At 43.7% G+C, this 14,862-nt stretch overlaps 1 protein-coding gene across 3 annotated transcripts in view; it reads left to right on the top strand.

Moving 5' to 3' along the window:
* NUP62CL (nucleoporin 62 C-terminal like) overlaps positions 1-14,862 on the top strand; it is a 160,887-nt gene that overhangs the window by 90,200 nt on the left and 55,825 nt on the right. For all 3 annotated transcript variants that reach the window (XM_056540850.1, XM_056540848.1, XM_056540849.1), the window contains exon 9: positions 1,513-1,647. In XM_056540850.1, coding sequence (XP_056396825.1) covers positions 1,513-1,647 — 135 coding nt within the window. The remainder of the gene's footprint in view (positions 1-1,512; positions 1,648-14,862) is intronic.

Genomic DNA, 14,862 nt, shown 5'->3' on the forward strand with positions numbered 1-14,862 from the left:
CAGCAGTGTTTCCCAACCAGTGTGCCTCCAGCTGTTCCAAAACTACAACTCCCAGCATGCCCAGAGAGCTGTGTGCTGTCCAGGCATGCTGGGAGTTGTAGTTTTGCAACAACTGGGGGCAGCCTGGTTGAAAAGCACTGCTCTACAGCCTACGTCACCATCTCCCAGACATACACTTGTACTTATACAGTATATCTTTATTGGGACATTCATGGAGAATGAGCTGTGTTTACAGCTTGATGTCTTGTGCAGAACAAAGCCACAGGCAGAGGAGCAGACAGAGAAGGAAAGGTAGCAGGGGCTGCAACCTCAGTGACTGTGTAATTCTTTCTGCGGGTTCAGCCTGGAAATGCATTGCCGTTTGAGACGGCGCGTGTCTTCCGGGCAGACATTCCACATGCAATCAACCGTATGAACATTGCCTTATGCTGGACTGGGCAGACAGGTGATAAATGCAACCTTAGTGCGCGGAAATCTGAGACGTTATGCAGGGGCTTTGAGTGGGGAACTGACAGATGTAGGGGGGGGGAGTGGTCAGGGTAGGAGGACTGTGATAAAGATGAAGGAAATCATTGCATTATACAATGCAATTGTAGTACTGAGCAACTGCTCAACCAGGAAATAAAACAAAGAACAGGACTAAGAACTCCAAAAAAGTGGATTTTTTTGTGGATTCAGAATTGGGGCAGACAGGTAAAGTTATACAGAGATGTTTATTTTATTTTTTTTTTTTTTACCTGATGTCAGGAGTACCCCTTTAAAGGAAATCTGTGACCAGTGTCACCTGCACTAACCTGTCGGTACCAACAGAGTGCAGGTGACACTGATGACAACGGTACTTTCCTTGTCCCATTCTGTGCTGGGGATCTCCGGTAATCTTCGTTAAGCTTCAGCTCCTGGCCCGCCTTGGGTACGAGCGGAGCTTAGTGACTTCAGTACGGCTGTTCTCTAGCAGGGAGCAGCAGTGGTGATGTCACTTAGCTTCGCCCATGCCCCAAGCCGGGCCAGGAGCTGAAGCTTAACGGAGAAGATTACTGGAGATCACGTCACGGAACGGGACAGACATGTTAGTGCAGGTGACACTGGTGACAGATTTCCTTTAAGGGTTATGCTGATCACATGGCAAAGTCCACACAATCCATTTAGAAAAAAATTTGGGGGCCCCAAGCAAAATGGACATTGAGGCCTCAGTTGACTTACTGGTGACTTACTTCCGCACAGTTGACTTACTGGCGGGTGATAGGACCGCTCAGGTACGCACTGTCTCATAGGTGGCAATGCATTTCCTTGCCAATTCTGCCATGTGAACAGTGTAGCAGAATTCCATTGAAATCAATGGGACTCTGCGTAATGTCTGTGCAGAATAGTCTTGCAGAATTCCGCACAGACATTCTGCCATGTCAACATACCCTCACAGTGCTGTGTTTATTTTATAAAGTTCTATTGAAACAGTTGTGCCATGTAGTGCTAGCAAAATGGTATTTTTTTATATCTTGTTATCTTTTTGTGTAGGTTGGATCAAGAATTGGACTTTATACTTTCTCAGCAGAAAGAGTTAGAGGACCTTTTAACACCACTGGAAGAATCAGTCAAGGAACAGAGTGGAACAATATATTTGCAACATGCAGATGAGGAGAGAGAAAAGACGTAAGTTTTTAGGGAGTTGGTTTTAGAGTCTGGTGTCTTCTAATTATGAAGAAGAGAAGCAATTTTAATTATGTAGTATGGAATTTAAGCTAAGTATGGAAATATAAAATAGTTATGGTTCTTAGGGGGGAGGGAAAAAACGAAAATGTGAAAATAAAATTGGCTATGTCCTGTCTGCTCCAGATCCGATCCAGCCAATAATATTGTGTGAAGTCAAAGGGAAAAAACAGGGTTGGTGGCGCGATCCACAGATTGTCACGATGGAAATGGCAGTATATACACTGCTGAAAATTAAAAAAAAAAAAAAAAAAGAGCTTGTGTAGAATACCAGTCCTCAAGGTATATGTAAAGGCAAGGTATAGAAAGAAAGATGATCCAGATACATAAAATACTAATTTATTATAGATAATTACTGAAATTCACAGTCCCAGCAGGGCCATTGCATGGGACTTAGAACTAGTACAGTTGTATTACACAATATAGTTAAATCAATGTGATAATAATAAAAAGAATAATTAGATATGGGTTAAAACATTTAAAAGAATTGCATCTATGTGAATCAAATTCTGATCGTTATAAGTTCATATATAGTAATAGAAATTCAGCAACAGTTCACTTGAGATCTGCAACAATATATTTCATAGATAGCAGCACAGTAGCAGCACAGTAAGTCTCATATAAGAGGGACAGTTCAATTGGGGTCTGCAACAATGTATATGTGGCAGCACAGAGTCTCGTATTGCAAACAAAGTTCAAGCAGCTGAATGTTAAAGTGGCACAGTTAATTTGATAGTGAATGGATTCACTAAATACAGTAGCAATCGTTGGTGATAGCGAATTGCTCAGCAGATAGAACAGTAAATAAAACTGAAAGCGGGGTTCCTGGCATCCGCTGTCAGAACTAATCCAAACACTTAATGTACAATATACAGGCTGTGAACGAGGTATGGTGCACAGCACCACTCACCACTCCCGGGGCTGTTTGAAGTTGTAGATTGGACGGGCTGGCACAGTTTTGGCAGTTTTTCTGGCGTTTTCCCTGGTGTGTGGAAACAGCCAAATTTGTCCCCTGTTGCAGTTTTTTCACTGCCTTCTGGGTACCACTCTGTGGGTCGGATGCTGAGCGCCCGGTCCAAAAAGTGTAAGGAGATGAGGAGTGATGTACAGCATCACTACTCACCTCCCCCGGCCGTATAGTATACAGGGGGGCATAGTGTACCCGTATATACTATACAGGCGCCGGGAATCCTGTCACCAGACTGACAGGACTCCCTGCTCCTATAGCCCCTTTGGATGGTATACAGAATATACACCTATCTATAGATAGCTGTATATAGTGTATACAGAACAGGAGGTCCACTTGCCTCCCTCGTTTCTGTCACCGCCGGTCCGTGTAGCACCGCCCCCTAGTGATGACGTCATTATTGGTGGAGCTACAGACGTATTCAGGCTAGTCTGAAGCTCTGTTCACATTGTCCGTTTTGGATAATGGGAACAGACCCTTCTGCCAGTGTCTACCCAGACAGGGAGACTCCAGCTGTTGCTAAACTACAACTCCCAGCATGCCCAGACAGCCAAAGGCTGTCTGGCCATGCTGGGAGTTGTAGTTTTGCACCAAATGGAGGCTCACTGTTTAGGTAGACATTGCATTATGGGCGCTCTCCCCTGCAGAGAGTGAAAAAAATGTCCTAACCTTTTTTTTTTTTTTTTTTTTTTTTCTTGTTTTTTAAAATAAAATAATTTTTCCAATGTGTAGTGTCTTTTTTTTAATTGAATATTCAGGCTTTGTTATGGAGGCTGTCTAATAGACGGAATCCATTACTAAGCTGGGGCTTAGCGTTAGCCCCAAAAACAGCTGGTGCGAACCCCCAATTATTACCCTGGTACCCACCGCCACAGGGGTGCCAGGAAGAGCCGATACCAACAGGCCCGGAGCGTCAAAAATTGCGCTCCTGGGCCTAGGTGGTAACAGGCTGGCGTTATTTAGGCTGGGGAGGGCCAGTAACAAGGGTCCTCGCCCACCCTGGTAACGTCAGGCTGTTGCTGCTTTGTTGGTATCATGCTGATACTGAATATACAAGGAACCCTATGCATTTTTTATATATATATATATATATATATATATATATATATATATATATATATATCTATATATATATATATATATATATATATATATATATATATATATCTCAACGTGTGTGTGTGTGGTATGTATGTATGTTCCACAAAAACTTTCAAACACCTAAAGATATTAACATGAAACTTGGCACACTTGTTACTTATATGTCAACAACAAACATAGGATAGGTAATTTAACCCTTACTCACCCCCATTTGCCAGGGGCGGGGCTTATGTTTAAAGTCCCATGCAAGTCAATGGGAAAGATGTTACTGCATAACTTCCAAACGGCTGGAGATATTTCCATAATACTTGGTCACATGTTACTTATATGTGCACTTAACCCCTTCCCGCAGAATGTCATATATAAACGCCGGGTTGTGCAGTGCGTTCGCGCATCCCGGCGTTTATAAATGACATGCAGTTAACCCGGCGATGCGCAGCATCGCACGGGTTAACTGGCAGAAGTCCCGCTGTTTCCAGCAGGGGACAACTTCTGCTTCACCCCCAGGACCATCAATTGATGGTCCTGGTCAGCGATCACTGTGATTGGTCCCTGTGGACCAATCACAGTGATCTGGGGTGAAAGTTCAGATCCCCCGCACTGCCCGCCCCTGGAAGTCGGGCAGAACGGGGGACGAAGCGCTGCAGGGGCTCGCGGGGACCTGCAGGATAGGGGGGGGGGACACGAGGGGACCGGCGGACTTACCTGATCCAGCGGCGGGACCGAGGAGCAGCGCGGGACCGGCCACGTGGACGAGCAGCGACGGGTGAGTATATGGTCCTCAGAAGCAGCAGTGAAGATCTTCACTGCTGCTTCAAGGAGTCTGAAAACTACAACTCCCAGCATGCCTAGACAGCCTTTGGCTGTCCGGGCATGCTGGGAGTTGTAGTTTTGCAACATCTGGAGGGCCCCAGTTTGGAGACCATTGTATAATGGTCTCCAATCTGTGCTCTTCCAGCTGTTGCAAAACTACAACTCCCAGCATGCACTGACTGTCCAGGCATGCTGGGAGTTTTAGTTAAGCAACATCTGGCCCTTCAGATGTTGCCGAACTACAACTCCCAGCATGCCCTTCAGCTGTCTGGGCATGCTGGGAGTTGTAGTTTTGCAACAGCTGGAGACACACTGGTTGGGAAACATTGTTTCTAACTCAGTGTTTCCTAACTTGTGTGCCTCCAGCTGTTGCAAAACTATAACTCCCAGCATGCACTAAAAGACCATGCATGCTGGGAGTTGTAGTTTTGCAACATCTGGAGGGCCCCAGTTTGGAGACCATTGTATAATGGTCTCCAATCTGTGCTCTTCCAGCTGTTGCAAAACTACAACTCCCAGTATGCACTGACTGTCCAGGCATGCTGGGAGTTTTAGTTCAGCAACATCTGGCCCTTCAGATGTTGCCGAACTACAACTCCCAGCATGCCCTTCAGCTGTCTGGGCATGCTGGGAGTTGTAGTTTTGCAACAACTGGAGACACACTGGTTGGGAAACATTGTCTGTTTCTAACTCAGTGTTTCCTAACCTGTGTGCCTCCAGCTGTTGCAAAACTATGACTCCCAGCATGCACTAACAGACCATGCATGCTGGGAGTTGTGGTTTTGCAACAGCTGATGCAAGCCCCCCCGCCCCGCCACCCCCGTGAATGTACAGGGTACATTCACATGGGCGAGGCTTTTACAGTGGGTTTCTCGCATCTTGAGATGCAGCAAATTTTGCGCTGGGAAACTCGCTGTAACCCCCCGCCCATGTGACTGTACCCTAAAAACACTACACTACACTAACACAAAATAAAATAAAAAGTTAAAAACACTACATATACACATACCCCTAAACAGCCCCCCTCCCCCAATAAGAACATCCGGTACACCACTGTTTCCAAAGCAGAGCCTCCAGCTGTTGAAAAACAACAACTCCCAGTATTGTCGGACAGCCGTTGACTGTCCAGGCATGCTGGGAGTTTTGCAACAGCTGGAGGCACCCTGTTTGGGAATCACTGGCGTAGAATACCCCTATGTCCACCCCTATGCAAATCCCTAATTTAGGCCTCAAATGCACATGGCGCTCTCACTTTGGAGCCCTGTCGTATTTCAGGGCAACAGTTTAGGGTCACATATGGGGTATCGCCGTACTCGGGAGAAATTGTGTTACAAGGTTTGGGGGGTATTTTCTTCTTTAACCCTTCATGAAAAGGAAATGTTGGGGTCTACACCAGAATGTTAGTGTAAAAATTTTTTATTTTTTACACTAACATGCTGATGTTGCCCTATACTTTACATTTTCACAAGAGGTAAAAGGGAAAAAAGCCCCCCAAAATTTGTAACGCAATTTCTCCCGACTACAGAGATACCCCATATGTGAGCGCAAAGTGCTCTGGGGGCGCACAACAAGGCCCAGAAGGGAGAGCGCACCATGTACATTTGAGGTGATTTGCACAGGGGTGGCTGATTGTTACAGCGGTTTTGACAAACGCAAAAAAAAAAAAACCCCACATGTGACCCCATTTCGGAAACGACACCCCTCACGGAATGTAATGAGGGGTGCAGTGAGAATTTACCCCCCACAGGTGTCTGACGGATCTTTGGAACAGTGGTCCATGAAAATGAAAACTTGTACAGCCCACTGTTCCAAAGATCTGTCAGACACCAGTGGGGGGCAAATGCTCACTGTACCCCTTGTTACGTTCCTCAAGGGGTCTAGTTTCCAAAATGGTATGCCATGTGTGGTTTTTTTTGCTGTTCTGACACCTTAGGGGCTTCCTAAATGCGACATGCTCCCCGAGCAAAATTTGCTCTCAAAAAGCCAAATATGACTCCTTCTCTTCTGAGCATTGTAGTTCGCCCATAGTGCACTTCAGGTCAACTTATGGGGTACCTCCATACTCAGAAGAGATGGGGTTACAAATTTTGGGGGGTATTTTCTGCTATTAACCCTTGCAAAAAGGTGAAATTAGGGGGGAAACACACATTTTAGTGGAAATTTTTTTTTTTTTTTTTTACATATGCAAAAGTCGTGAAACACCTGTGGGGTAATAAGGCTCACTTTATTCCTTATTACATTCCTCAAGGGGTCTAGTTTCCAAAATGGTATGCCATGTGGGTATTTTTTGCTGTTCTGGCACCATAGGGGCTTCCTAAATGCGACATGCCCCCCGAGCAAAATTTGCTCTCAAAAAGCCAAATATGACTCCTTCTCTTCTGAGCATTGTAGTTCGCCCATAGTGCACTTCAGGTCAACTTATGGGGTACCTCCATACTCAGAAGAGAAGGGGTTAAAATATTGGGGGGTATTTCCTGCTATTAACCCTTGGAAAAATGTGAAATTTGGGGGGAAACACACATTTTAGTGAAAAAAAATATTTTTTTTTTACATATGCAAAAGTCGTGAAACACCTGTGGGGTATTAAGGCTCACTTTATTCCTTGTTATGTTCCTAAAGGGGTCTAGTTTCCAAAATGGTATGCCATGTGAGGGTTTTTTGCTGTTCTGGCACCATAGGGGCTTCCTAAATGCAACATGCCCCCCAAAAACCATTTCAGAAAAACGTACTCTCCAAAATCCCCTTATCGCTCTTTCCCTTCTGAGCCCTCTACTGCGCCCGCCGAACACTTAACATAGACATATGAGGTATGTGCTTACTCGAGAGAAATCAGGCTACAAATATAAGTATACATTTTCTCCTTTTACCCCTTGTAAAAATTTAAAAATTGGGTCTACAAGAACATGCGAGTGTAAAAAATGAAGATTGTGAATTTTCTCCTTCACTTTGCTTCTATTCCTGTGAAACACCTAAAGGGTTAAAATGATGACTGAATGTCATTTTGAATACTTTGGGGGGTGCAGTTTTTATAATGGGGTCTTTTGTGGGGTATTTCTAATAAGAAGACCCTTCAAATCCACTTCAAACCTGAACTGGTCCCTGAAAAATAGTGAGTTTGAAAATTTTGTGAAAAATTGGAAAATTGCTGCTGAACTTTGAAGCCCTCTGGTGTCTTCCAAAAGTAAAAACTCGTCACTTTTATGATGCAAACATAAAGTAGACATATTGTATATGTGAATAAATTTTTTTTTTATTTGTAATATACATTTTCCTTACAAGCAGAGAGCTTCAAAGTTAGAAAAATGCAAAATTTTCAAATTTTTCATCAAATTTTAGGATTTTTCACAAGGAAAGGATGCAAGTTACCAAAAAATGTTACCACTACGTTAAAGTAGAATATGTCACGAAAAAACAATCTCGGAATAAGAATGATAACTAAAAGCATTCCAGAGTTATTAATGTTTAAAGTGACAGTGGTCAGATGTGCAAAAAACGCTCTGGTCCTTAAGGCCAAAATGGGCTTGGTCCTGAAGGGGTTAAAATATAGGATAGTTAATTTAACCCTTAACTACCCCCATTTGTGAGGGTGTTTTTTTTTTTTTTTTAAAGTCCCATGCAAATCACTGGGAAATGTATGTTCACACAAAACTTCAAAGCTGGAGATATTTCATTACCTGGTACACATATTACGAGTCAGGATATGAGGTCGGGATGGGAGGACGGGATATGACACCAATATATGAGGACTGCATATGAAGTCAAAAGCTTCCTCCTTTGTTTATTTTCCTCCCCAAAAAGGATTAGGAAGGAAAAACCGGGCAACGTCGGGTACTCAGCTAGCCATAAATAAATAAAAAAACGCATAGGGTTCCCCCTATTTTCAGTATCAGCCAGATACCAACCAAGCAGCAACAGCCTGACGTTACCAGGGTGGGCGTGGGCCATTGTTACTGGCCCTCCCCAGCCTAAATAACGCCAGCATGTTACCAACTAGGCCCAGGAGTGCCACTGGGCCTGTTGGTACCGGCTCTTCCTGGCACCCCTGTGGCGGTGGGTACCAGGGTAATAATTGGGGGTTAGCGCCAGCTGTTTTTGGGGCTAACGCTAAGCCCTGACTTAGTAATGGATTATGTCTATTAGACAGCCTCCATAACTAAGCCTGAATATTCAATAAAAAAGAAAACACAACACATTGGAAAAATAATTTTATTTTAAAAAACATTCTCCCACAGCCCTCGTTAACCATTTTATTAAAATAAAAAAAATCAAATTCATCTGGCGTGATCCATCAAATCAGTCGTAATCCTCTGCATACACGATCTGAAATGAGAAAAAAAAACACAAAAAGATGGGTTAGGACATTTTTTGCGATCTCTGCAGGGGAGAGCACCCATGATGCAATGTCTACCTAAACAGGGAGACTCCAACTGGTGCAAAACTACAACTCCCAGCATGGCCAGACAGCCTGGGAGCAGTAGTACCTGCATTAATAGACAGACAGATCACAGCGAGTGTCACTCCTCCTGACACCCGTTGCAATCCTCCTGTATAATGTATAGATACCGGCGGCTGCTCTCCTATGGTCCCCTGCACGGCCGTATATATACACATATTCCTATTTCCAACAGAGTTGTGATTGGCTGGAACCATCTGACCAATCACAGCTCTCTGCGGGAAATATGAATAGGTGTATATATACGGCAGTGCAGGGGACCATAGAAGAGCGACCGCTGCATCTATACATTATACAAGAGGATTGCAACGAACCCCGGCGATCTGTCAATTAGTACAGGTAACTACTACTCCTATCATGGAACAGTGTGTTCCATGCTGGGAGTAGTAGTACTACCTAAAAATGTAAAAAAATTAAATAAAAAGTGAAACACACACACTACATTTTTATTATTGTCGGCTACATTTTTAGTGCCTTACCCGCTCACATAAATTGATCCCTGTTTAAAAATTAGAATTTTGTTATAAAAAAGATAAATTTCGTTAAATACAATTTTTTCCATCACTACTGTATCTTTTTTAATGGTGCCCTACTAAATTTTAATTAAAAAAAGGTATCTCCAACACTTTTTTTGGGATAGCTAAAGTCCAAAAGAGAATAAAAACCCCCTGAAAAAACGCCAAATATAAAACCCACATGGCGTTTTTCTTGGCGTTTTTTCACTCCCGTAGACTTCTATGGGAGAAAAACGCCAAGATTTTCCCGAAAAATCGCCAAAGTCTCGACAAGAGGCCTTTTTTTAAAAACTGCCAAGGAGCCCAAAAACGCCAAAAGGATAAAAAAGGCAAATGAAAAACGCCAAGTGGATTTGGCATTTTGCAGTTTACTATTGACTTGCAGCTAACATCTGGCCGCAGCGTTTAAAAAAAAAAAAAAAAAAAAGCCAATGCGGCAGAATGGGCGTTTTTATTGCCATTTTTGTAAAAAAAAAAAGTGGAAACCTAGCCGAATGATATTAGCGGTGGGAGTGGTGCGGCCATAACCAGTTATTACCTGATCGCTGACTTGCAACAGCTGGAAGTCCCCAGATTCGGGACCACGGACATTTACGCGCGGACAGCGCCTTATTCACACGAGGCACGCCGCACCACTCCCACCGCTAATACTAGAGATGAGCGAACTTACAGTAAATTCGATTCGTCACGAACTTCTCAGCTCGGCGGTTGCTAACTTTTCCTGCATAAATTGGTTCAGCTTTCAGGTGCTCCGGTGGGATGGAAAAGGTGGATACAGTCCTAGGAGACTCTTTCCTAGGACTGTATCCACCTTTTCCAGCCCACCGGAAAGCTGAACTAATTTATGCAGGAAAAGTCAGCAACCGCCGAGCTGAGAAGTTCGTGACGAATCGAATTTACTGTAAGTTCGCTCATCTCTAGCTGATACCATTCTACTGCTATCTCCCTGCACGATCTGCTAGACCACGGCGATTCCATCCAAAAGGCCGGTGCCACCCGAGGGCTACAGAACAAGGAGAGCCATACCGCAACTGGTCACAAGAGACGGACACCGGGCACTGCTGCAGGACTGACATCTCTGTGCCAGCCCGTCCAATCTACAACTTCAAACAGCCCCAGGAGTGGTGAGTGGTGCCGTGCACCGTACCTCGTTCACAGCCTGTATTATTGTACATTAAGTGTTTGGATTAGGTCTGACAGCGGATGCCAGGAACCCCGCTTTTAGTTTTACTTACTGTTCTATCTGCTGAGCAATTTGCGATCACCAACGATTGCTACTGTATTTAGTGAATCCATTCACTATCAAATTAACTGTGCCACTTTAACATTCAGCTGCTTGAACTTTGTTTGCAATACGAGACTCTGTGCTGCCACATATACATTGTTGCAGACCCCAATTGAACGGTCACTCTTATGAGACTTACTGTGCTGCTACCTATGAAATATATTGTTGCAGATCACAAGTGAACTGTTGCTGAATTTCTATTACTATATATGAACTTATACCGATCAGAATTTGATTCACATAGATGCAATTCTTTTAAAGGAGAACTCCGGTATGGGGAAAAAAAAAAAATTATCCCCTATCCTAAGCATAGGGGATAAGTGTTAGATCGCGGAGGGTCCGACAGCTGGGGCCCCCTGCGATCTCCTGTACGGGGACACGGCTCGCTCCTGCTCAATGCAGGAGCTGAGTGTTTTCGACCACAGCCAAAGCTGCGGCCGACACGCCCCCTCCATACACTTCTATGGCAGGGCTGGAGTGCTGCCTTCGGCAATCTCCGGCCCTCCCATAGTTGTGAATGGAGGGGGCGTGTCGGCCGCAGCTTCGGCTGTGGTCGAAAACGCTCAGCTCCTGCATTGAGCAGGAGCGAGCCAGGTCCCCATACAGGAGATTGCGGGGGGCCCCAGCTGTCAGACCCCCCTGCGATCTAACACTTATCCCCTATGCTTAGGATAGGGGATAAGTTTTTTTTTTTTTGTTTTTTTTTCCCCCCATACCGAAGTTCTCATATCTAATTATTCTTTTTATTATCACATTGATTTAACTATATTGTGTAATACAACTGTACTAGTTCTAAGTCCCATGCAAGGGCCCTGCTGGGACTGTGAATTTCAGTAATTATCTATAATAAATTTGTATTTTATGTATCTGGATAATCTTTCTTTCTATACCTTGCCTTTACATATACCTTGAGGACTGGTTCTTAGTTGAATTATCAACTATTCTACACAATTATACGTCTAGACCCTTGGGTGAAGGTAACACCAGTTCACCTCAGGTATATTTCTCTAGTTTTTTTTTTTTTCCCAATTTCATATGCTGTTGTGCAAATGGAACAGATAACAGGTGGAAATGAGTGGCAATTAGCAATACACCCCAATAAAGGAGTGTTTCTGCAGGTGGGGACCACAGACCACTTCTCAATTCCTGGCTGATGTTTTGGTCACTTTTAAATGCTGGCGGTACTTTCACTCTAGTAGTAGCATGAAACTGAGTCTACAACCCACACAAGTGGCTCAGGTAGTGCAGCTCATCCAGGATGGCACATCAATGGGAGCTGTGGCAAGAAGGTTTGCGGTCTGTCAGCATAGTGTCCAGAGCATGGAGGCGCTACCAGGAGACACATCAGGAGCTGTGGAGGAGGCCATAGGAGGGCAACAACCCAGCAGCAGGACTGCTACCTCCGCCTTTGTGCAAGGAGCACTGCCAGAGCCCTGCAAAATTACCTCCAGCAAGCCACAAATGTGTCCACTCAAATGGTCAGAAACAGACTCCATGAGGGTGGTATGAGGGCTCGACAGTGGGGGTTGTGCTTACAGCCCAACACTGTGCAGGACGTTTTGCATCTGTCAGAGAACACCGAGATTGGCAAATTTGCCACTGGCGCCCTCTTCACAGATTGAAGCCGGTTCACACTGAGCACATGTGACAGATATGGAGACGCCGTGGAGAACTTTGTTCTGCCTGCAACATCCTCCAGCATGACCAGTTTGGCGGTGGGTCAGTAATGGTGTGGGGTGGAATTTCTTTGGGGGGGCTGCACATCCCTCCATTTGCTTGCCAGAGTCAGCCTGACTCAGCTGGTGAGGTAGGCCCTGGGTTCCTCATGCAAGACAATGCTAGACCTCATGTGGCTGGAGTGTGTTAACAGTTCCTGCAAGAAGAAGGCATTGATGCTATGGACTGGCCCACCCGTTTCCCAGACCTGAATCTGATTGAGCACATCTGGGACATCATGTCTCGCTCCATCTACCAACGCCACGTTGCACCACAGACTGTCCAGGAGTCTGCCACCTAATCAGGAGCATGCCCAGGCGTTGTAGGGAGGTCATACGGGCACGTTGAGGCCACACACACAGCCTCATTTTGACTTGTTTTAAGGACATTACATCAAAGTTGGATCAGCCTCTAGTGTGGTTTTCCACTTTGATTTTGAGTGTCTCCCCATATCCAGACCTCCATGGGTTGATACATTTGATTTCCACTGATAATTTTTGTGTGATTTTGTTGTCAGCACATTCAACTATGTAATAACGAAAGTATTTCATACAATTAGTTCATTCATTCAGATCCAGGATGTGTTATCTTAATTTTTTTTGAGCAGTGTAATAATAGTACTTTATTAGCCAGACACAACCTGTTTTGTGGCTTTGGATCCCCTTCAGATGTAATGGCATGATAATTTAACTTCATGCAAGCAGTGATATATACACAAATACATTTTGTCGCTAGGTAAATATAGCTCCACCCACTGGGCGTGGCTACACCTGACGTCATTCACCTAAACAAACCCTGCTGCTAAAATTGTACATATTGTAGTAAACAGTACAAAAAGCTATTAAAAAACAAACATCCATAATAAGACACATGTAAAGTAACGTTAATATACAAAGAGGGAGAAGAAATTGAAGATGAGTCGGCGGGGTATACCCACGGCTCATGCGTCAACTTACAAAAATACTAATGAGGACGGGAATAGAGAGGAGAGTGTATGCGCCTGCAGAGTTGATGATGTATATACACAATTGTGAGGACAGCACCAATACAAAACAGTAAATAAGACTGGGGAAAGGATATAGTTGAATACCTATTCTAACAAGGAAAACTATCCCTACCTAATAAGCAGAAGCCCTCCCTAAAACTAAGTGTGGATAGGGCATAATAAACACAGCATAATCTATAAATTGTACAAAAAATACAAAGGCAATGTATGGATTGTGGTAAACTTCTCTTACCAACTTGTTTCATTGGTTTTATGTGCTCATCAGGGAATAGGAAGGAATCACAGTATAGCCCATAAGGTGCTTCTATACTCACAAATAAGATACAAGACTGATAGATAATCAAATACAATTCATAAGGTGGTTCCACATAGTCAAGATAAACTAGTATAAATTAACTACAGGTTAGAGGATTAATCATTTTTAGGTTAGTAGATGTACAGCAGTCTGGATCTGTTATCTAAGGTGGAGTCAATATCGGTCAGTCAGTGATATGGGGGACAGATGCATAACATATGTATGAACAAAAAACATAAAATATTAAGCCTAAATTGATGATGCAGTACATATAGAAGATATATTATCATAGGATGAAAATCAAATCTCAACAATAGCACCGTTCTGATATTTCATTAAGCTCCACGAAATTTGGCCTATTGGAAAATTATAACCGGGCCAAATAGAGCTGGTGCCCTTTGGAAACGATCCTTGGGGAAGCTAAACGTAACTGACTGCCTATATGTAAGTCACAAAGTATCAGCCCAGACTCGTAATAACAAAGGGGCACTGCACGGATCCATAAGATAAGTTCGTAAAGGATTAGGCTCAAATGATACATGCTGCATCGGCATGATACACCGATGATCCAGACGCTGGGTAATGATGCTCCCGTTCCTGCCGTCAGGACGCCACTCAGTATCTTATGAATTGTATTTGATTATTTATCTATCAGTCTTGTATCTTATTTGTGTGTATAGAAGCATCTTCTGGACTATACTGTGGTTCCTTCCTATTCCCTGATGAGCCTATAAAACCAATAGGTGAAATGCGTTAAGAGTTTACCACAATCCATACATTGCCCTTGCATTTTTTGTAAATTTTATATATTATGCCCTGTCCCCATTCCACACTTAGTTTTAGGGAGCATTTTTGTTTATTAGGTAGGGTTAGTTTTCCTTGTTAGAATAGGTATTCACCTATAGCCTTTCCCCAGTCTATTATTTTGTATTGGTGCTGTCCTTCTCCCGATTGTGTATATACATCATGTCTTTTGTATCAATGATTGTTTTTATTATGCATCTGAA

Source organism: Hyla sarda, chromosome 9 (assembly GCF_029499605.1).
Source record: "Hyla sarda isolate aHylSar1 chromosome 9, aHylSar1.hap1, whole genome shotgun sequence".
NCBI classification, from domain to species: domain Eukaryota; kingdom Metazoa; phylum Chordata; class Amphibia; order Anura; family Hylidae; genus Hyla; species Hyla sarda.